Genomic DNA, 25,014 nt, shown 5'->3' on the forward strand with positions numbered 1-25,014 from the left:
CAAGGCGAATGGTTCAGGCTTAAAGTCATCTGGGTTCCAGCCTGGTTTTCCCTACCCCTTTGAAGGTTTATCGGATCTTGAGTCTTACATGGTTTCCGTATGGGTTCTTTCATTATGAATTTCCCCAATGTATAAAATACAATGACCACATATAGATACAACCCGAACCTTAACTACTGAGTCGTATGATTTTTGTGGTTAAATGGCATTAACTGGGAATAAATTTTTAGAAATAGTGAGAGCTATGTAGTGTTAATTTTTTTTTACATTCTATTACCACATCATTTTTTTAAACAACCCTAGAACAACACTCAGCGGAAAATAATCTTACGCTAAAGGATCATTTTCTATGAGATTATGTAAATGTACTCATAAAGTCGATAAACAAACATATTATAATATATGAGTTGACATGTCGCATTAATGTAGAGCTTTGGCTGCTGCGAAAGACAGCCATCAAACAAATTTTCAGTATCAGTCAAGTAACCCACTGTGCACATATATCAAAATAAATCTTTAATAAATATTGGCATATCATTGGTACCTACTCCAATTTGTCAATACCATGGTTTTCAACTGGATTTTTATGAGTTTGGTGTTTATATTACACAACGAAACACAACATTTGTCATAACTTCACACAGTAAATCGATTAATGGCCTTTAGAGACTTTTCATCGTAAACACTTAGATATTGTTTGGTGTTAATACATATTTCAATTTGTAAACTCCTGATATCCATTACATATAATGAGTTGATCAACAGCTAAAACCTTCATCTAGCACTGTACCTTTTTGGTCAAAATAAAGAGTGAGTTGATTTTAATGCTGCATCTCTACGAAAAATCCAGTTTTAACCCTAATTTGACGTTTTAGATCCCGAATATCCTAAGCAAGTTTTAGGTGGTGAGCAATTCCAAACAACGAACAGAAACGTTTAGTCTGCGTTCGAAAACACGTTAACAATTATTTATTATAGTAAATCAGCAGTAAATTGTTAGAGAGAAAGTAAATAGCCTACACAATGGTTTTATTTTCAATCATAATATTTCATTTTTTGCCTCTCCCAGCATGTACAATACATAATTGTTGAATGTTTAAGAGCTACAATCTCATGCCTTTTCAAAATTTTGTAAACTAAACTAGTATCTACAAAACTCAGTACAAATTTAAAATCATTATATCAAACATTTCAAGCCTTATGAACTTGAACAATTTAGATGGAACTCGTGATTAAATAGCCCCATACTAACAGGGTCTTTAGCAAGAAAACCGAGGAAAATTAGCAACCTCCATCTCACAATAGCAAGGATCGGCACACAAAAATTACCATTTGAAAAATGTGATAGGTTTACGGTTATTCATTGCCGTTAAGAAAAGTTTCAACCCGGGTTTAAATTTTCTATTTCAAAGACATTCTAAGTTGTGTAGATCTCCAAACCTGAAAAAAATATTTGTATCATACCATAATAAAACAAAACTTGAATACATTTATGAATTCAAAATTATTATAATAAGTTCATAATATTTAGCATAAATAATTGTTTAACTGTCATGGTACTTTTTGTAAACGTTACGTGTATTTATGAAAAGATTTTTTGCAATTTCTTTTACAAAATGTTTTTTGCAGGAGCAAAAGCAACCAAAGATGGATGAAATTGAGGACGACCGTGCAGCTCTCTGGGGCGATATCCTCGACAATCCAAAAATCAAAACCTCCCCTAAAACGAGAGGATTCCTTTCTGAAAAGGTTCTCAACCAGACAAGTGCCGGAAACCCAGGTAAATCACTTAATATCCTGTTAACTTTTAGATTATTTTTTTGTTTGTTTTTCATCCATGCTCAAACAAATATAAAACTGTACGGTACATATTTTGCTATGGTGAGTTTAATTGCGACTGAATAAAACATCTGTTTTGCATCTTTTTACACTATATTTCCAACCCTTAGAAAGGAGAGGAGCAAGGATTTTTTTCCATTATTATACTAGTGTAACTAAGAAGAAATCGTATAGTATGGATCGTATGGATGTATAGTAAGGAAACATACATAGCATTATACAAAAATCAATCACAATATTTATTGCGTTACAACAAAAATTGAGTAAATCATTTCTAATAATGGAAATACCTCCACATGTGCAATTTTCTTTTATTTGAGTGACTAATCGGAAATCATATCCTATAGGATACGATTTTCTGACTTTAAAATGTTTTATATCTAAAATATTTAATAATATACGTTTTATAGTATTTTTATAGTCATTTTATAGTATGATCATTACCAATGAACATACTTTAACGATACTTATTTGTTGTAAAGTCCAAATAGTGAGTGTTTTACTTAATCAATTTAACTAAGATTTCTTAAATTTATTTAATTCATTTTATGCCTTTTAATAAGCATTTTAAATATTGTTTATTATATTCTTAAAACATCTCGCAAATCCACTAAGATTGTTTCGTCGTAGTGAGTAATTAGCAGTGGTAGCTTTGTTTACCAACTACACAGCGATGCCTTCCAAGAAGGAATGACTCTGTTGGAATCTATTTAACATTCTAAGAAGAGTCAGTGACTTCAACACGTCATAGTGTTTTAATTACTACACTCCTTGAAAACCATTTTACAAATGCTTAAAACATAAATGATTTTGTGTTATATGGATAACAGATTCCAATTATTAATTTTGTTATAAGTTAGCGTGTATTTTCAATACAGGTAAGACTACAAATTTATATACACGTTTTAATAAACAGTTAAAAAAATTCTATATTGTTTACATTTGGTGAGGAATTGGTATGCAACATATGTTTAAACATTTGAAGTGTTTCGTCATTGTTTTGTCAATTAATAACAATCAGAATGTGGATAAGTCTTTGACACCTAATAGTATATTTCATCACTAGCGTTAAGTGACTCTTTTTGGCACGAACACAAGTTCGAAAATGAGCTAGGGTTGAAAATAATTTAAAAGTAAAAATGTTTTTTTTATTACGTTTTTAAACGTTTATAACGATTATAGTACGCCAAGTAGCTAATTGCTGTATTTACTCACTTTTGTCGAACTCTAACCTTTTGCCGCACTCATTTTTTCCGCTCTCCAGTATTCCAACCAAACAACACAAATCCGAGTGCTTTTATTAGACACGAAATACGTGTACGCTTGAAAATAAGTTGACAACACTCTAAGATACTACGACTACGATCAGCTTGTGCAGCGTTTCCCATTTCGTTCAACGCTTGGATTTAAGCTAACCTAATAAAGTGTCGTGTGGTGTTTGAAAGACTAATTATTTATATAATTTATTGTAACTGTTGGAAAAATATAATGTGCAGCGCGAGTGCAAAGTCTCACTTCGCACACTAATTCCACAAAAAACGATTTACACCCTATGGAATAAAAGAGCTTTTTTAGACTCGCAACGCATGAATTAAAACGGCTGTTTTTTCTGCAGTATGACGAAAAAGTATTAAAAAAAAATTGAAAGTTTTGTGTAAATAATACTTGATTATAAATACTTTATAATCAACCAAAACTAGTTTTTCATAAAGCAAAGAGAACTACACGTTATAAAAAAGTGTTACAAAGACAGTTTTGTTAAACGATGAACAGTTCGTTTGATAGTCCAACATTTTAATTTTGTAAACCTAGTCCCTTTTTAGAAAACATAGCCTAGAATCCAAAACACCTATTGATTAGTATACAGTAATAAATAACTTGGTGGATGACTTTAATTTGCTACGAACGAGTAGAAAGTATACATTTAATGCGGTCTTGATAGGTATTTTCTTATGACACTAATCCTATCAATACATTATAAATGTACTCTTCCAAAAGCTATAATTTTCTAAACTATAGTTTTATCTCACTAGTACGAGACAACCTTAGTATCAAAGCAATCACTTTTAGGGGCCTAGCGAATCAGCTGTTTCATTATATAACACAACTTCAATTTAATTGTATAGACTATCAATAAGTTAGCATGCTTATCGGTACCCAGGTGTAATATGCCAGCTATTCTGGTATATTTTTTTAAAACTTTGTAAAAATTAAATATAATTTGAGGAATAGATAATTTTTTGACATTTTGTAATAAACCTTATATTGAAGATTTTAATATTTACAATAATACGGGGTGTTTCAAAATGACTCACCCGGTTTCAACGCTTTATAACTTTTATACTATTAAACTTACCGCTATAAAATACGCATCAAACGAAAAAGCAACTCAAAGAGTTTATGCCTACCGAAGACACATTATTTAATAAAATCGATCCAGCAGAACTGTAGATTTAATTGTACAAAGTTAAAAAGTAATCTCCAACTTTTTTTAACACTAGAAATTTGGAGGTTACTTGACGTTTTTGCAAATAACTTTTAAATGGTGAGGAAATCGACCAAAGTGGAAGGTAATATTCCGAAAGAGAATAAAATTTCCTACAATCTACTATTATGCATTTTTTGAAAATACTCAAGAAAGGTACCAAAAATTGCTTAAAAATGAAAAAAAATTGAAAATTCCTGTCTTCAATGTGGACAATAGACATAGCAAACATTAAATTTCACACTTTTTTATTTTAAGGCAAATTTAGGCTACATTTATTAAGTATTTTAAAGAAATGCATAATTGTAGATTGTAGGAAATTTTATTCTCTTTCGGAATATTACCTTCCACTTTGGTCGATTTCCTCACTATTTAAAAGTTATTTGCAAAAACGTCAAGTAACCTCCAAATTTCTAGTGTTAAAAAAAGTTGGAGATTACTTTTTAACTTTGTACAATTAAATCTACAGTTCTGCTGGATCGATTTTACTAAATAATGTGTCTTTGGTAGGCATAAACTCTTTGAGTTGCTTTTTCATTTGATGTGTATTTTATAGCGGTAAGTTTAATAGTATAAAAGTTATAAAGCGTTAAAACCGGGTGAGTCATTTTGAAACACCCGGTATAATGTAGTGTTTTTGAGTAACTGATAATTTGCAATGGAACAAACTAATAAAGAAAATATGGCCAACATCTGACAACATGGTTATTGGATCTGTTATGCAACAATATGACACAGTGACTAGTTGTAGTAAACATGTCATAACAATGCAGGACTTTAACCCTTATTAATATGTAAATTACATAAAGGAGGGAAAACACTAATATGACCCTGGCCATCTCTCGCCCCACTGCGTTCAGTAACCTTTCCTTGAGGGTAAAAACAAAAAGTAAAAAACTTTGACTCCGGCACAGATATAACAGCGAATTGTTGCAAAAATAAAATTGTCTACCATCAGTACGGGATTGATTTAGTGCAGTTTTGCACCCAAGGTTAGTAACATTACGACTTAAATTTTTTATTACTCCAACCAACGGTCTACCAACAATAAACAAATGTGTCAAATTATACTAAAACTTTTTTTATAATTTAATGGGAGCGATCTCATGTACGAGTATACATATTTTTTTATTTTAAATCTCTTTGAAATTATGAAATTTTGCCTTAAGACTGATAGTAAAAATCTTCAGTAGAAATAAATATTATCTGTCTTTGATGATAAAACAATGTTTACGTCATTATACTTAACTCTTTCAAGTGGGTTCATGAATATAATTTTCAGAACTAAAAGACGCGAACGGAAGCGAAAGAAATGGGAAGAAAATTCTTGCAGGTAAATAATATATGGGGAGGATAAGAGAAAGACGAGTAGTTATTTTAAACCATATATTTTAGCAGGAAATCCAGCAATAATGCAAGATTATAAACAAATCTAAATACAGTATTTTGTAAAACAGAAAACACAATTTAACCGTCTTCAGCTTTAAATGTAACGATGTTAAGTCCTATTTCCTCTAAATACAGTAAGATGAATTCTTCTTTCATGGTAAATTCTAGAGCCGGTTTTTATTGAGGACTCAAAATTATCCAAATCAGACTTTATGAAAATCATAGTTGAAACAAGCCGGTTATCAAAGGTGGTCAACATAGTAAGCATAGTTTTCCCTTTTTCCAACGGACGTTTTCCAAATAAGCAATTAGTGATGCAGAGGCCTGTCCGAGCGTGGGTAGTCCTAATAGACGACATGACATACGTAATGGGTTCACTAACTCACACCAACGCAAGAACCAAATTAAGCCTCTAGTAACGATATAAGACTTATTGACATTATTGATGTTAGACTGGATTGGATGAGTGAGTGCTGCCTAAATAGCTCTAAAGCTCAACAGATCAGCATTAGCTTACAGTAGGTAATATACAGGGTTATTCTAAATGATGGACCCATTTTTAATGCTTTATAATTTTTATACGATTAAACTTACCGCTATAAAATACACATCAAACGAAAAAGCAATTCAAAGAGTTTATGCCTTCCAAAGACACATCATTTAACAAAATCGATCCAGCAGAACTGTAGATTTAATTGTACAAAGTTAAAAAGTAATCTCCAACTTTTTTTACCACTAGAAATTTGGAGGTTACTTGACGTTTTTGCAAATAACTTTTAAATGGTGAGGAAATCGACCAAAGTGGAAGGTAATATTCCGAAAGAGAATAAAATTTCCTACAATCTACTATACGCATATCTTGAAAATACTCAATAAATGTAGCCTAAATTTGGCTTAAAATAAAAAAGTGTGAAATTTAATGTTTGCTATGTTTATTGTCTCATTGAAGACAGGGATTTTCAATTTTCTTTTTCTTTTTGAGGCAATTTTTGGTACCTTTCTTGAGTATTTTCAAAAAATGCATAATAGTAGATTGTAGGGAATTGTATTCTCTTTCGGAATATTACCTTCCACTTTGGTCAATTTCCTCACCATTTAAAAGTTATTTGCAAAAAAGTCAAGTAACCTCCAAATTTCTAGTGGTAAAAAAAGTTGGAGATTACTTTTTAACTTTGTACAATTAAATCTACAGATCCATTGGATCGATTTTGTTAAATGATGTGTCTTTGGAAGGAGTAAACTCTTTGAGTTGCTTTTTCGTTTGATGTGTATTTTATAGCGGTAAGTTTAATAGTTTAAAAGTTATAAAGCGTTAAAACTGGGTCATTCATTTTGAATAACCCTGTATTTTGTTTACTATAATTGTCATTATTAGAAAAAGAAAAGTAATAGCACGATAACATGAGTAAAATGATCCGAACTTAATGAAACTTGGTACAAACGTTATAAACCCACTTTGTTTTAACCTAGTTTGTAACCCAGCATGATTGGACTATGGAAATGGGGTTTTTAGGGGTAAAAATTGATTATACCATTTTTGAACCTAGAATTAAAACTTTGCAATTAATTTCTAAAACATTTTGTATATGTTAAAACACAATAATTTATTACTCTCAAGGGTTGATGTACGCTTAATGGTAACGGAGAAAATTTGAAATCATGTTAATTTGTATTCCTATTTTATTGTAATCGAGGATAAATTTAATGTTATATTTTGCTTGTTTGGTTATATATTTTTACTAAATACTGTATGGCAAATGTTGTTTATTTAATACAAAGCTCCAATTCACTAAAACACACATCATTACCTTCCTTGTAGTAGCAAACCAAGTACTTGTTATAGCTAACGTCATTTAAAAACGGAATGAAACTGACATGATTAAGGAAACATTTTGGTTTAAATCTGAGACAAATGGAAATCACCTTAGTCTACAGGTTGGCTGCGGCGGGGTTATTGTGTAGATGTTTCGTGTTATGATGTCCGAGAGACATACTGTCAAGAATGTTTTATTTAAATTTTGGGGAGATTCTACGTTTTGTAGTTTACCCTTTGGTGATGATTCTCATTATAATTATATCTTTATGTCTGGTTGTAATTGTGTAACGCCAGTACCATTACCTATAAATAAAAATATTATTTCAAAGTAATAAATCGTAACTAGACACAAACATACTAACTTTCAAATCGTCTTGAGCTGATCCAAAAGGATAATCAGCCAATAGAGTATGTTACATCCATAATACTGTATTTCAAAAGGGTACATGCCTTTTGATGTTTCACTTCTACTTCCTACATCTGCTTCCTAACGCATAATCTCTACCTCAAATCTATAACCATCCCTCTATATCTACTTCCTATATATACGTACTAGAGTGTATACTTTCACAATTCTCTAATTCCTATCGTGTTCCAGGAGACGATGGACACGGGGGACGACGGCGAAGCCTCTGGTTCCCAAAGTGGAATCACGGAAGATCAGCGTCAACGGCGCAAGCGGAGGCGAAGGGCCAAGAGACATCCGCGCACCGTGGTCAATCCGGACGAGAATTTCTACTTCTACTGGCTCATGTTGGTGGCCATCTGTGTGCTGTATAACCTATGGACTCTGATAGTTCGTCAGAGCTTCCCCGAACTGCAAGACTCCGCCACGAGGTTCTGGTTCGCTTGTGACATGTTCACGGACGTGGTGTTCGTGCTAGACGTGGTTGTGCAGTTTCGGACCGGGTACCTGGAGCAGGGACTCATGGTGTACGACTCCAAGAAACTTGCCGGTCACTACATCAAGTCCAGAGCCTTCCTGTTGGACCTAATTGCTCTTCTGCCTCTAGACCTCATCCAGTTTAATATTGGTGTCAACCCCATCCTCAGGTTTCCCAGGTTCCTCAAGGTAAGTTCATCATTTTCATTTGTTATGTATGTATGAGTAGTATATAAACATATTTCTCGTTGCGATTACTGTATAGTAAATTCGTTGAAAAATTGTCACCAGTTAAATCCTGAAAAAATTCAATGTCTTTTTGATTGTTGGAAAGTGGACCTAGTTGTCCTTGATCTTTAGGCTTTTGATAAATGGTTCTATCCAAAGAAGAGTTCTTAGTTAAGAAAAGACAGCTGCTATACAACTTATCTCACTCACTTCATTCTGAGCTCGTCTTTATCTCATTTATTGCTTAAAGTACTCTCACTAGCACCTTATCTCAATTAAGAATAGTAATAACGCTTCAAGGTTAACTTTATGATTCTCCAAAAGCCGACTAGTTTGAATATAAGTTATGTAGTAGTTTTTTTATATATATTTGTAATGACCAAAAGATTCATTTAACTGTGAAGTCTGTAACCACCGATATAGAAGCACTTTACACAACAATTGATAACAAAGGTAAGTTTTTAAACCAAATAAAAAATATATTATGCTAAACATTTAAATGGTATGGGTTCATTAGGTCATACATTAGTTCATAAGTAGATTCATTGGCTGATTCATAGAGCAACTTAATTACAACTCAAAATGATCGAATAATTGCATTAAAACATGGGTAAAAGCCATTAGTGGGGTTTAAGGTGGGGCTTTAGCACTAGTTTAGTACATGTTGAGGGTATTTCGTAATATTGTTTATTTATTTATTTATTTATTTATTTATTCCAACGGTTTCTCCATTAATACAATTTTGTCAAACTATGAACTATAGTTGAACTATACCTGAATACATAATACATAAGTAGCAAATAATAAGTTAATATCAGTGGTTACACAAATCGTGCAATAATAATAAATAAGGAAGCTGGCAATAAATACATGAGTGGGACCTGAAAACTACAATAAATAACAACAAGAAGACTATGCCTAGTAATAATGGTAACAAGTAACAAGCAGTAATGACGGTAACTTTACATCAGGCAATAACAACAACGATTAGATAAATTAGATAGATTGTGAAGTATTTTAATTTCATTAGTTTGTTTTGGGACAGTTATTATGAATGGCAAAATTAAACATTCAACATTTTTCGTTTTTAACATATACCTAATGGATCGATTACTATTTGAACTTAACTCCTCTTTGCAACAAAAGAAAGTCGTAAAAGATTCTTTGGAAGAAATACTGATGATAGCGCGATTGCAGAGGCTTCCGAAATTGCCGATTACAGGTTGCACGGCTGAGTTAAAAGAGATCTTATTTTTATTGCCAATTTGTGTTGGAATAAAATCAAGCAACCATTTTTCCAATCGCATATTTTCCGCATTCCCTTCCCTGAACGAATTTTTTACGAATTGCAATTAATTCAAATTTAAATTGTAGGAATTTGTATCGCATTTTTAGACTAATCGATATGATTTTGACTAAATTTCATTGCCATCTCCACTTAAACTGATCGGTCAACTTTTGTTGACTCAAGAAAAAGTGTCACAAAATATATAAAAGCGTTTAAATATTAATATATTGGACTCGTAAAATGAGATGCATTCTCATGCAGTTTAGCTAAGTATGATTAAGCTATTACCTTTAAAATCTTGGTTCTAAGTTTCCCTTGTTGATCTGATCAGAAAGATAATTTATAACACACTGTGGCAGTACGTATACAATGTTACCACGTATCTAGACAATTAATTTTTTTTTACATATTCTCTAGGATTTTAAGGGAATGTTTAATCCATGCAAATTGACAAATTACAGTTTAGACGAGAATAACACTTGATACCACTAAAACTTTCAGTTGAATACTGCTACTTTGTATATTTTATCTTTTTATTGACGTAGATAGAACATCGCATTCTTCTTGTTAACATTAATTTATAAATACTTATGAATGATTCTGAACGGATAAATTAAACCGATACTTTCTACTATGATATAAGTGTATATTAATTTAATATAACAATATTTAGGTACAATACACCTTGGAGTTACTGTAGCAGTTTTATAAAAATATTCACTGAAATATTAATTCTTGATAGCTACAAGCTATGATATCTTATTGTTTAACACCCGCCAAAGCTTGGAGTTTCCTTAGTCTAGAATAATCCAATAAAGTAAACGATCTAGCCAAAGCCAAAGGGTGGAAGGTGTAAAAAGACAGCTTTTATTGGAAACAAAACTCCACTGAAAGTATATTTCATATCCAATTATTAGTAGATAACTATTTATCAGCAGTAGGTTACTCAAAACACATAATTTATTCTATTCCTCATAAATATTGCACTGGTGAATCGTTTTTATTTGAACACTTCGGGCTCAAACGCTTTGATTACGTTCATTATAAAAAATAGCAAAAGTCGATGGTGATTGGCGCAATTTGAACCCGGATCTCAAGGATAGAAGCCCTGTAATCCAACCACCAGTTATTAAACTTGTGAAACTACCAGAAAATCAAACGAAAATGCCCTGAAATACATTTTTATAGTGCATGTGATTTGTGTACATAAGAGTTAACGTACGGTTTAAAATCGCTCTAAATCACGTCTTATTGCAGACTGAGAACTCAAGTTCAACTTTTAACTAGGTTCATATGCAGTTCTTATGATATCCGTGAGTGAGAAGGTGAATAAGGATTTAAAATGCATGAATATTTTTGCCAATTGTGTTTACTGTACAACCGGATGTATATTTAAAAATTAGTTACCATCGATAAAGTCAGGCCATTGGAAAATTGTAAAAGAAGTTGGGTAAAAATCACCAAAAAACCAGGTATAAGGCCCATACAATTCCCTTCAGGAATTTTTTTAAGATTATATTTTAAAGCCACTACATGGGTACTATAAAATAAATTATCTAAGTAAAGTGAAGTTCTTTAGAATCGACTTCAATGCAAACTTTCTTACGTCATCACATAAAAACGGCTGACAATATTTCAAATTTCAAATTTACAAAGCTAGTTCGACAATCGGTGAAACGAATTTCAATATCATAATGGCTATACAATAATTAAAAACTAATTGATATTTTGTATCTTATTTTAATATTTACCTTATGTTTTGTCACGACGGCTACGAAATAACACCGTGTATGTAAACAAATGCATCATAGCATGTATTTATAAACAAGCAAATATAAGAAATACAGTACAAAGGAGAAATTTATTCTGGTGACTATTTAACAAATAATACACAGAGGGTCTTACAGGGAATTTCAAAACCATTGCTGATCAAATATGTACAGTATTGTACAGATTTTCTTTATTAATTCTAGATTAGAACCAAAACAAATAATTTAAATCTTCTGTTTTACAAGTAACTTGTACAAAGCTATGAATAGGCTATTATAAGCAAGTTTTACTACCATTGACTGAAAATACTATAGTTACTGGTTTGAAGTATGATACATGTTAGAAATGAGTGCGCTGTTGTTGACTAAACTGTGTTTAATAATGTAACAATAACTGTTGAAATGAACAATTTGAATCAGCTGTTTAACTAGTAAGCAATAGTCTGATAAGTATTTATTTTAATGGACTAAAAGAAAACGTTTGTTTTACTATTACCTTTAAATGGTGCAAAAGTGACTCCTTATATTCTTGAACCCTCTTTTGATGTGTATTTCTAGTGGAAACAGTTTACTGCATTAATGTTGACACACTTTACCAAATTACTTATTCAGCGAACAATTATATAGATCTTATGTAAATGGGGGTTAAGAGTAGAATACAAATAAGCTGTTGTCAAACAATTAGTATTCTCTGAATCCACGTTCGTATAAATAGGCTATTAGACACACGATGGTTTACTATTGACTTTAAGCCGAGCAAGTAAGCATCTCATCCTATTGGAAGGTTTGACGAGTGTTTCGTGTTGGCGACGTTCGAGTGCGCTGATGTCGCTTGCTCTGTCTAATCCTATGTTATGTTCTAAGATTTGTTATCAACGTTTTAAACATATTACAATAAGCTATGCAATTTAGCTGATTCAAAAGGATGACATAAATCTAAATCCTACAGTATATTTGAGAAGTAAACATACCATTAACTTTGTTGGTAAAAAATTTTCACACCCGTAAGCATTCATCATTAGTAAATGTGGAAACAACTCCTTCTGCAAAAACAAATTTTATTTCAACATAAACATGTATGTTCAACATAAACATGTATGTTCAACATAAACATGTATGTTCAACATAAACATGTATGTTCAACATAAACATGTATGTTTAACATGAATGTAAATTTTTACATTAGCCATTTGAGTTGCCATGTTAGTTACAAATAACCACGACAAAAATGCAATCGACAGCTGCTTACAAAAAAATCTACATATTTGAGATAAACATTCAAAGTAATTTGGATGAATATTATTGAGCAAAAAAATACTCATAGAGCACATAAACGTGTTCTCAGAGCAAATCTCTGCCCCCTTATTATCCTTTATTGTATCGTCTATTACTAGACATTTCTGATAATTTCCATCTTGAACTACAGCAGATGGGTTGTGTTAAATGTTTGAGAATAGAGAATTCAGGCCTAGAACCCCTAGATGAATGTCACTATCTTAGAAAAACACGTATATTTTCCCATAAAAACGTGAAAATAGAAAAGATATACAAGCCTTAAATGAGAAAAAATGTTTTAATTCTTACTTCGTTAAAATATTAAGAAAATGTTATCACTCCGCTCAACTGGCTTTCACTGTTCTTAAAGCGATCCCATTTTACTTATAGTGTAGTTAAATGATAGCTGAATTGCAGAGTGGCCATAGTGCTCAACGGTTCAATCCTGAAAAGTGTCAATAAATTTTATGGTTCAAGACTAGACCTCTCTGTCTTTTAGTATAGTAAATGAATCTGACAAAAAAATATATAATCTTAGCCAGTAATAAAGCTACTCAAAATATTCATTCCATTCTACATTAACCTTTAATACAGTACTCAGATTAAAGTAAGTATAAAATGTAACTTAGTTGCTGTTTTAGTGATACAATTAAGTCACTAATGAAATTAAATAACTTTAAAGTAAACTAAAAAATATATTCTTCAACAAATCTAAAATCTGTGCAATTAAAATTGGTTAGCTTGCACAAACACGTTTTATTTTGCCACACCAATTGTTCTAATCACAATAGTTGATTTTCTCGTGTATTAAATACTACAGAGACTAGTTCTCACTATAAGTACATTATAGCTTAAACAAACATTGCTTAAATAACAAAAAGATTGTGTAATGTCTTTGTAAGGAAAATGATTTTTCTTCCTCATATGTATGCTGACAGTTTTCAATAATCTTACCCGAAATAGATTAATCTAATATGGAAAGTGGCAAACATTGTATTTCAAAGCCTTTCAAAAGAGGGTGATTAGGAGTTTTTGCTGCTTTAGTTGATGGGAAAGGGGATGATATATCTTCGCAAAAAGCTCTTTCACAAACAATAAAAATTCTTGAAAATCTTGGCTTTTAGGGTCAAAATTATGTTTTCAGTAAAGCATTAAGTTTATAAGGATAAAAATTTTTAAGTAATAGTTCTATGATAATAAATCAGACAGATTTATGAAAATAATCAGACAATATTTCTTTTATTATAAAATACATGTTAATTCATTAGTTCAATTTACTAAGAAAATATGAGCGATTTTGTTTTTTATTTAGATGAACACCAAGAATGCTTCAACATACAACAGTAATGCAATACTGTTGGATTGCAATGAATCGATTTTCCCCTAGACCTTTCAACCAATTATTTTCACACGACGTATTAGATTGCGCTAAGTTGACAGTAAACAAACTTATTTAACAGCGAACAACTAAGTGAAATTAAATAGCTCATTTAGGGGGAGTCAAATTCGTTAACGCACAAGACTTGTAAGGCTGTAGGGTGTGACAAAATGAACATCGCACTTAGGGAATACTAAGCAGGCGACTCATCCCACATTGGGGAGATGATTCTAAGCTTTAACGTACCTTTGAAGAAATCATGTATGAACATGAAATACGTGACAACCTCAGTATAGTTTTAGGTTTTTAATCAATCAATCATTTTTTTATTTATCATAAAATGGGTACCTTGATGTAAAAAATGGGTGCAAAAACCATACAAGGTTCGTATGGTTTTATATCCAAATGGATATTCCAATACAGTAGACCTAAATGGATATAGAGCTAGAGAATATGAAAAGTTAATTTTCTATTGAAGGTAAAATGAAATCTAAGAGTTATTCTGGTTTTAGTTGGACGAAAAATGGTTTCTAACCTAAAAGTACATTTGCAAATAGAATACCAAACTTAATATTTGTTGTATCACTGCCGCTGTGAGTGTATGTCATAATAAGAGAAACTAACACCACGATGTAAACTCAAAAACATTGATAATGTATAACTAATTGAACAACTAATAGAATAGGGACGTGTGATATCATGGAAATATAATAAGATATGGTTTATTATATCATGTGTCTAAAATGATAAGTCCTCTTCATTGATATAGCTTAGTATGGATTAAAACGTTGAGGACCCAAGACAAAGAGGCTTTAGGTTGATGGATGATGACTGTACTGTATATTGTTGCACAACAGATAGTTCCAACACGTTATACTGTTATCGTTCACGACTGAAAGCACACGATGTGACTATGACTATCACAGCACGTATGTGGTGGTGTTCAAGTGTTGTGGCTTTGATACAAAGAATGATAACAATATGTTGTGTTAACTACCACAAGAGACATTTACAAGATGTTATATTGTTGTGGTTCACCCTGTACGTATGTGTTGGTAGTGTTGAGACGTTCATAGAATATACAAGGAGTTGTGGCTTTGAGATGATGAATGATAACAATTTATTGTGTTAACTACCACAAGAGACAGTTACACGATGTTATATAGTTGTGGTTCACGCTGTATGTATGTGTTGGTAGTGTTGAGACGTTCATAGAATATACAAGGAGTTGTGGCTTTGAGATGATGAATGATAACAATTTATTGTGTTAACTACCACAAGAGACAGTTACACGGTGTTATATTGTTGTTGTTCACCCTGTACGTATGTGGTGATAGTGTTGAGATGTTGATAATACAAGGTGTTGTGGCTTTGAGGTGATGAATGATAACAATGTATTGTGTTAACTACCACAAGAGACAGTTACAGAATGTTATATTGTTGTGGTTCACGCTGTACGTATGTGGTCTTGGTGTTAAGACGTTGATAGAGTATACAAGGTGTTGTGGCTTTGAGATGATATATGATAACAATGTATTTTGTTAACTACTACAAGAGACGGTTACACAATGTTATATTGTTGTGGTTCTCTCTGTACGTATGTGGTGGTAGTGTTGAGACGTTGATGTAGTATACAAGGTTTCGTGGTTGCTGGTTGATAAATTATTACATTATATTGTGCCTACAACCTCAAGTGACATGATATTACATTTACGTACATGGATCCTCGCTGTATACATATTTAGATACAGTTGAGACGTTGATAGAGAAGTTTTTATGGCTAAAAGTAAATGAATGATTGCAATGCATATTTTTAACAACCGGTATTATGACATATATTCGTGACGTGTCTTTTAGAGGTTACAATGACACATTTATTTTGCAACAATAGACGAATTGTTGATCAATATTTAACGGATTCGATATTTCATCTTTATACACCTGTAAAGAAACTTTTTTAAAGTGTTTTGCAGTTGTTATTGCAAAAAAACAAGAATTAATTATAGCATGCTGGAATTGTTAAATAACTGCATACGGATTTACATAATGTAAAACAAATATTTTTAGCAAACTATAACACGAAATGGTTTATATAACCTAATACATCTAGATACCGTCTTAACACAAAATTAAAAATAAAAATTTTTGTAAGCTGTACATTTTGGTAAAAATTATGCGATATGTTGTATATATAAAACTAATGTATGCACCGTCTGAAAGTAAAAGTCTAAATTCTATTTGTTTTTAAGATTTGCCTATCTATAGGTATATAAATGTTGGTAAAAATTATGAAATAAAATCACTGCTAAAAAACCATGAAAGCTAATAAATTAAATAAAAATATTCCCACCTCAACACAAGTGTTCTTCAAAAACTTTATATCTAAAATAGTTACCTAACAAGTAAAAATAATATAAATACTACATGACAGTAACAAATAAACTGAAATCTGCCAATAAAGCATATTATATAAAAAATTACTATTGCTCCGGGTATTACATATCATATACTAGTTATACTAGTATCATTACTAGTATATCATAACTAGTTGTCAAAAGCTTTAGTTAATATTTCTTGGTGAATTTGTTTGTTTATTTTGTGTAATTTATTTATAAATAAATTCACAGTCATTTTAATACTTCATATCACTTTTTTGTGAACAAAGGGAGCTTTTATTCAATTTATATTCAATGTAACACTGGTTTTGGCATTATCATCCCTGAACAACAGTATTGGTTTTCTATTATTACTTTATCTTTACAAACGGACAACCGCAATACTTGTCAAACGCAAAACCTATTGTAAGCAGCCAACTATTGTTTAGCTTATCCCTAGTGCTAAACTGGCATAGACTGTTTTATCACTTCCACAGCACTCATATGTTGTACATATTAATCCTCTATATTACATTGCAGATCTTATTATGGTCTGACTTCAAATGACAGTAAAAGACATAATCATGTAATAAACATAGTCTTTTATAGATTTTACATCCTTACTAAGACAAATATATAAACATACATGATTTCAATTTTCAAAGTATCTTTATGCCCTGTAATACTAGTCCGTTCTGAAGTATTCTACTTGTTTATTGATTTGTTTACCAAATTTCAAAGTTAGAAGAACAAAATACTTTGATCTATTTGTATACCAAATTTCTTCTTGTTCTATAGCGAGGCTTAAGGCTTATACTGTTACATAAAATAAGAAAGAAACGTTTATTTGGACAACTTAAAACCTGATGTGGAACTCACAGTATTTGTATACTTACTTGTATACTTGTGATGATCCCACTAATAGCCGTTATTATTTGACTTACTATTTTATTTCTGATTAACTAAGCTTAACAATTTGCCATTTACAATTTATATCGAGAATGACTTTGTCAAAGTAATCAAACAGTCTTCAAAAGCATGTTATAAGTGTACTTGTGAAAATCAAAATCAAGGTAGGAAGATAATGTATTTTTCTACAATACATACGTCTAAGAAAAAAGTAAAGGCACATAGGAGGCACAACTGTAAAAAACTAATAAGAATTGGTTACAAATTTGGTTTTTGGAACACCAGTAGTTAGCCTTAACACTCTCTTCTGGAACACGAACAAAAAAATACCCAACTACGAACAGTTAGCACAAATAATGGTATGTGTGATTACATTCTCCGGTGAGTTCAAATAGGATATCAAGCTTAAGAAGAAACTTTCATCCAATCCAGTCACTAGTATAACTAAAAGCACACCTAATTGATACTAATAAAGCTACACGTTCCGATAATGGCAGTGATACTGAACAAAAACCATTACGTACTTTGAGATAAGCCTGATATGTGGAGCTTTGGAGCTATTTAGACAGCACTCAGGCGTCCAGTTCAGTCAAACATCAATAATTTACTTACTTCGTTACTAGAAGCTTAATTTGGTTCTTGCGTCAGTGTGAGTTAGGGATCCCATTATGTCTGTCATGTCGTCTATTAGCCCTACTCACGACGGGCTTTTGCATCACGTAGTAGTCTCAATCCCGAGACTTTAATCCAATCCCGGGACTCTGGGATTTGTCTAAGTTGACGCTGAGATCCATGGGTCATACCAGGATTCTATAATTTTATGATTTTAACTTTTTAGCCATTTCAAATTAAGGTGGAGTATTTTTGTTAAGCCACCTAAAGTTTTTAACCTGATTTACGAATTTTATATTGCGCAATTTTGTCGTATTTTGGGACAAAAAGTACCAAACGGAACTCCCACAACTCACCTTTCTTATTTACAATGTACCTGAAAGTACAAAAATACTTCAAATAGCACTTGTTATTAAATATTTAGACTTTGACTGTTTACATACAAGACGGTACAAATACACATGCATATAAAAGATGGTAAGTGGTGATCGATTTCGATTGGATCCAATCGTCGTCAAACCCAATAGGCTAATGACTAGAATGTCGATGGCGTCCCTTATTTACTATTGGCTACCGAAAGTACCGGCCAAGATGTTTTTATAAGTACAACTGGGGTCAAAATTCACTTGTTCATAAATTACCTTATTTCTATTTTTTTTATTTGTCCACATAAATATACAATTCCTCCCAGGTATTCACATTACCTTTCTTACAATTCTTTAGAATACATACATTTTCTTCCATTTTCCAAAATGAGTGGCCAAACAAAATGAGTGGAGTGTAACAAGTTTTATGCGACATCTTTCCGGTTTGTTGTTTCTCCATGCAGAGACATGGATTTTGAGACTTTTAACAAAGTTTCAAAGTATTTACAGATAAAACAATCTGAAAGCATCTGGAGCATCTGAAATCGAGAAAAAAACTTAAGGATCTTGATCCAAAAAAGGGGGCCGGACCAGATGGGATGCCAATTTAGTTTAATAATAATAAATATTTTCTACCATGAACTTAGCCAATGACTTTAATGTGTCTAATGAGTAGAGGTATGTATTAAAATTTAATTAGGGATTAAAGTTCAATGTATAGGGCTAATAGGAAAGTAATATTAATAAAGGCAAAACGGTATTCAACCTTAGACTTGAAATACACACCAGTTGAAAATTTAAAGGGTTTGATTTCATTGTGTGAGTACAAACATCACTATATATGGTGTTATGATGGTAAATTATACCTGGCCAAATAACGAATAGATAATTTGAGTAGAAATTTGCAAGGAAAGCGGACAAATGAAAAGCGTATATAGGGCTGTAGAGTAGAACCTTGATACGGCTTCCCATGGAGTCAATGTCTCTACTGGCTCCCCTTCTCGTTTGTTTCCACTCTCTTCCGCTTCACTCACATTCACTTCCGATCTGTTCACTCACATCCTCTTCCACCCTTCTTGTATCCCTACTATCTTTATCACCACTTAAGCTTTATACTTCATGATCCCAAACATTGGTCTTAAACACTTGATATAAGATGTATGATAAATTAAGGCTGGTAACCTATTCTTTCCTTTTATCTGAATCAAACTCAATTTTAACCTTACTTACAGCATACTTAGTAAATTTCCTAAATATTCTGTAACATTCTCATCATCCTAAACCTAACTCCTTGCTAAAACATAACCTCTTTACATCTGTTCTTCTATAATCCTTTTCTGAATCATTGTTTCATTACATAAAACTTATTTGTGTTCTCCTTCTTTCCTGTACTTGGATCCTCTTAAAACCTCTCCAAACGAATGGGCCACTTCCCTTGCTTCTCGCTCTGATTCTTATAACTTTACTCTCTGTGTGAAGGATTCCTGAAACAATAATTATGCTTAGCTACAAACATTTACAGTAATAAATCGTGAGTGTAAAAAATATAAATACTTATGTTTCAATAGTCTATCAAATAAATAATTTAAGACAATTTTTATTGCTCTAATTGATACAATACGATGGAGATATTAAAAACGCGAATATTAACTGTTAAAAATCATTCTTTACTGGTTATTGATATAAAAGGCATGTAAATCATTGCTAACATTCCTTAAAATCGTATAACAAACTATACATTGAAAGAATACAGAAATAGAAAGGACCAAATAAGCATGGTTACATTTTTTTAAGTAATAAAGCTAGTGTGGATTTTTTAGGTCGTTTTGATGTCTCCTGTATGTACATATGACACATCTGTACCTAAATTTATACTTCGATCAATAATATCAGATCCAATGTCGCCAAGAGAGTCCAGAACGAACGCATGTGACACTACGACTTATGTAAACTGTCAAAACAAACGTCGCAGCTTTAGTGATTTCTCACTGGGAATTCCTTCCTTGTTTTTCTAGCAATGTTTTACCGTGAAAGACGTCTTGCTTTTGCATGCCATTACAATTTCCCTGCGGCATACTAGTTATTTCTTAGAAATTCTTCGTAAAAAATGAGTTTGATCCTTTTAAATGAGCTTATTTGTGAAATGATTCACGAGTTTGAAGATTTGTTGTAGGGGTTTGCAAAATTGTTAATTTGTTTACGGATAATATTTCAAAATAAAGTAAATAGTATAAGGTTATGTAAAATCAATTATCATTGTTTAAGTGTTACATTTGTCGATCTTAAAAGGACTTATTGTAGTTTGAACGTAAAAAATAAACGATGAAAAATAAATGATTACCTTTAGATTGTGGTGACCACATTTTCTTGAATTCTACAACAACCTTCAGTTATTTTAACAATTATCCACCTACTTTTACATTTGTAAGTACCCATTTATAAATTATACAGTAACTGTTGTATCCTTATAAGTAAAGATTCATGAGAATGATAGCGAAGAATAAATTTATAATTAGGATGCAAACCTAACTGTAGAATAACGGTTTTAAGTTTACCACAAAATTAAAAAAAATAAATCCAGTTTGTTTAAATATTCAACTACTTAAAGGACACTAAGAAACATTGTTTATGACTTATTGTGAACTAGTAATTTCCGAAATTATCTCTAAAAAGCATCATTAAAATATCAATGTAACAAGTGAAATAACTTTATTTTGTTTTTGGAATGTGTAACGAAACGTTTCTTCGTTCAAAATGTCTTCAACTTATGATTCTAGACCTGAACAAAACGAAAATTTCGGGCAGCATACCCAACACAATAAATATTTACCCACCCATGTTACTAAGGATGCTACAAGAATATACGTCTCCCACAATGCATTTGGACAGGATACAATATTCAGTTAGATAAATAACAAGGAGGCATTGGTGAGAGGAAGTTTGCCAGCCGGCCGGAAGTTATGTGACCTCTACATCCGACTGCACCGATCCGTGTCTTATCCGTATCCGGTTTCTTCTTATTGTTGACAGTCGTCCTCAGAACAAAGCATGAATACACTTGTTACCAAACTAAAACTGTCTTTTTATTTTTCAACAAACATAACTAATACAGCATAACTAATAGAAAAAGAAGATTCAACACACTGTCAAAGCCGAAACAACAACTGCCTGCCTGCATGTCAAAAATATAATCAAACTTGTTTTAAATCATGTTGCCAATATTTAACTTATAATTTATTGTCAATGAATGTGATGGTACGCAAATATATGTGTAACGATGTTTAAAATTATTTGTACGGACATTTTACATCACGGTTTGTGCCGTGCGCGTCACAATTATATATACATACTCAGCGCGCGAGCAATAACTTATTGGCCGAAGCGTATCATCTGTCAACGGCAATAGAGGTAAAAACGACGAGGATACGTAAAATCTCTCGTTCGTTCGCCTTTTCCCCTCTTCTCGGACTTGACGTCACCGACCCAGAAACCTCGCTGAAAACTCAAAACTAAATATAAGTATTAGTATCTAAGTATTGCATAAATTATCAGGGAATCCCAATTCAATCATGAGATAGTTTAAGTTCAGTTAGGGGTTGCCGGGGAGAAATCAGGGGGCTTTAGGATGTAGGTTTTCTAACTTAAAATGTCGGTCTTCTCCTTAAGGAAGCCGACATCAGCTTGTCGAAACAAAATCTAAATTCACATGGTTCTAATTGTTCAATAATTAAACTTATGTCCTGTCAATTCGATTAATTCATTGCTAGATTGCCTTACTTCTATCAGTTTCCATTTTACAGTGTTAGTTCATTAATTATTAATGTTGTAAATGCAATTCTTTCATAGTCAGGTAGTGGGTTAGTTATAAGGTTTACTTGTCATGAATTAATAGAGTCACAGCTCATCAAAAGCTGGCTTAAGGTGTTAACGGCAATGGGCACGATCAACCTCAGAGTAAAATCCTTTAAAATACAGTTAACAGTCCTTCTTAATTTCTCAACCTCATAGATATTGTTAATAAGTTTATATATTTCCTTGTCACAATCCTCATGCATCCATACCACTCTTCCATTATCTTAGTCCACAGTCATCCTGAACCAATTTCAAGTAGTATCACCCAGTCACCAGATTCTCTACAGTAAATGTTACAGGTTACACAACGTTTACACTATCACAGTATCAGGACCTGTCATCTGATATCGTCCTCGGGTGAAAGAGTACCCAAAATAGAACAATCCTAGTACTTAATACAACTGAACCTAGAAAACCACATACAAAATTTATACTAGTCATACATAAACAAACTACCTTGAAAAACAAGTAGTACAATATAGTGTAAGAAGATCGCAATGGGCAAATCTGCACAAGATCTCCTCAATCAATAATCGTTTAAAAAATATTCACCACCACCTAAAATTTACTCTAAAAAGAAATGTACAGTATTATACAGTCATCTTTGCCCGATAAGGTTTGGCATTTTTATTATTAGAATAGGGGAAGCTAAAGCTAAAGAGCTAATTCTTCTACGATTTAGTGTGGTTATTAAAACACCAAAATTGACCTTTTGATCACCTCCGTTTTTACATGAAACATTCCAAGTACATAATTGTCATGATTTATCTACATGACATTTCTTTAGGGTTGCAAACACAGCCACTAAAACAAAGTCAGTTGTCTGAAAGCAAAGTTTCAACATTTGTTTCATGTCTGAAATGCTTTGTTTCCAAATAAGCTACACTTTATATCAAAGACACTAATTTGACATACATTGGGTGGCCAGTTTATAATGATACTTTACAGTTGAGTTTACATTATTGACTGTAACGTAATACAATAAAGTAGTGCCATACAAAGGTTATAAATCAAATGTATCTCATATGTAATGAATAAGCTAAAACCAAAATTGCTTTAAGTGTCCTTGGAGCCTAGATTTTATAACTCATAAAACAATTACATAAGTTGGAAGAAAATTTCCAATCCCACAGTGCACTAGATATTTAAGTTACTATAACTATGGTATTTGAAAAGAATATTTTGAGATGGTAAATAACTCTTCAGCGGTGGTTTGAAATCAACAAAATTAACATTGCTCTTATGGTGGGCAAATCTAAGATGACCGTTCTCGTTAGACCCATTTCTTCGTTAGAGAAAATTTCTGACCCCACAGGGCACTAGAAGTTTAAATTTATATCACTTTGGTATTTGAAAAATATTTTTGGATGATAAAAAACCTATAACAGCTGTTTGAAACATGCCAAACATTGTATATCACTATTTCTTTAGGTAATCAAAAGGAAACTTTAGCTTGCTACGTTTGTGTTAATGTTGTTGTTGTTGTTGTTTTTTCAAAGATGTTTCTCTTTCTTCGTTTCATTTTTTGTAATTGTAGGACTCGAATGCAACAATTAAGTGAAATAAAAATAACAGAAATAAAACACTTAGTAAAAATCTATTATTACTCTTGACACCATCAGTTTCTCAGTTAATCTTCTTAATACCCTTGTGACAAAAATCTTTTTAAGAGGTTGGTGGCCATTTTAACCTTGCATTTGCCCGTCCACATGGGCCACAGGGATATGAGTGTGGAAAGTATCCAGTAAAGAAAAGGGTGAACCGGTACAGTACTATTGTAAACTGTACTGATCAAAAGTAGTGGCAGGTACCAGGATTCGAACCCAAGACATCACTGCCTCGGGTCTAAAGTTCGTGTTGCTACCGTCTGAGCCACCAACTAACCACTGTTACCTTGCTACTGCACTTATGTCACAAGCTAATAATAAAACATCTGATTGTATTGGTATCAGCTGATTCTTCATAAAACAGCGTTCTAGGACAAAAACACCACTTAAGCTCAAAGAAATAATGAACCCAATTTTTCCAACAATGCGACGAAAAAGATTTAAAACTGAATGACATTATATACTAACCAACATACAAATGCTATATGTAGCTAGTTATTTCAACAACAGTTATCAGTAAAATGTGAAATTCAATAATACAACGAAATACCTAATGACTATTGAGAACAGGCAGTATAAGTACCGATATATCAATAATTGCTCCATGCCCTTAGGAGATCATTAGGACAAACGTAAGCTGTTAGAGCGTTATGGTTATTGTCGTCTTTCGTAGTTAAGCACCTCAACATCTGTTCTTAAACGCATCTTTTGTTAAATGACGTCTTTTCTGTTCAAAATGATATCGTTAAGTTGAGAATTAAATTGATAGGTATTGAAATGTATAACATTGTTTAGATCCTGGAATTCCATTCATGAATATAATTAATTTACTGAATCAGCGTGTATAATAGCCTATTTATATGATATAATCTAACAGTTACCTCTAAAATTAATAGCGTGAAACTACGCCTTAAATGGGTTAGGGGACCCTTCATGCCCAAAAA

At 32.1% G+C, this 25,014-nt stretch overlaps 1 protein-coding gene across 1 annotated transcript in view; it reads left to right on the top strand.

The window, feature by feature from the left end:
* The window catches only part of LOC128998823 (uncharacterized), a 116,111-nt gene that overhangs the window by 48,361 nt on the left and 42,736 nt on the right, over nucleotides 1-25,014 (top strand). Inside the window, exons 7-8 of the mRNA XM_054425179.1 lie at nucleotides 1,630-1,780; nucleotides 8,128-8,601. Of these exons, the coding sequence (XP_054281154.1) occupies nucleotides 1,630-1,780; nucleotides 8,128-8,601 (625 nt within the window). The remainder of the gene's footprint in view (nucleotides 1-1,629; nucleotides 1,781-8,127; nucleotides 8,602-25,014) is intronic.

Source organism: Macrosteles quadrilineatus, unplaced genomic scaffold, assembly GCF_028750875.1.
Source record: "Macrosteles quadrilineatus isolate MER2022 unplaced genomic scaffold, UCM_ALF_1.0 Scaffold_7__1_contigs__length_78375512, whole genome shotgun sequence".
Classification (NCBI taxonomy): domain Eukaryota; kingdom Metazoa; phylum Arthropoda; class Insecta; order Hemiptera; family Cicadellidae; genus Macrosteles; species Macrosteles quadrilineatus.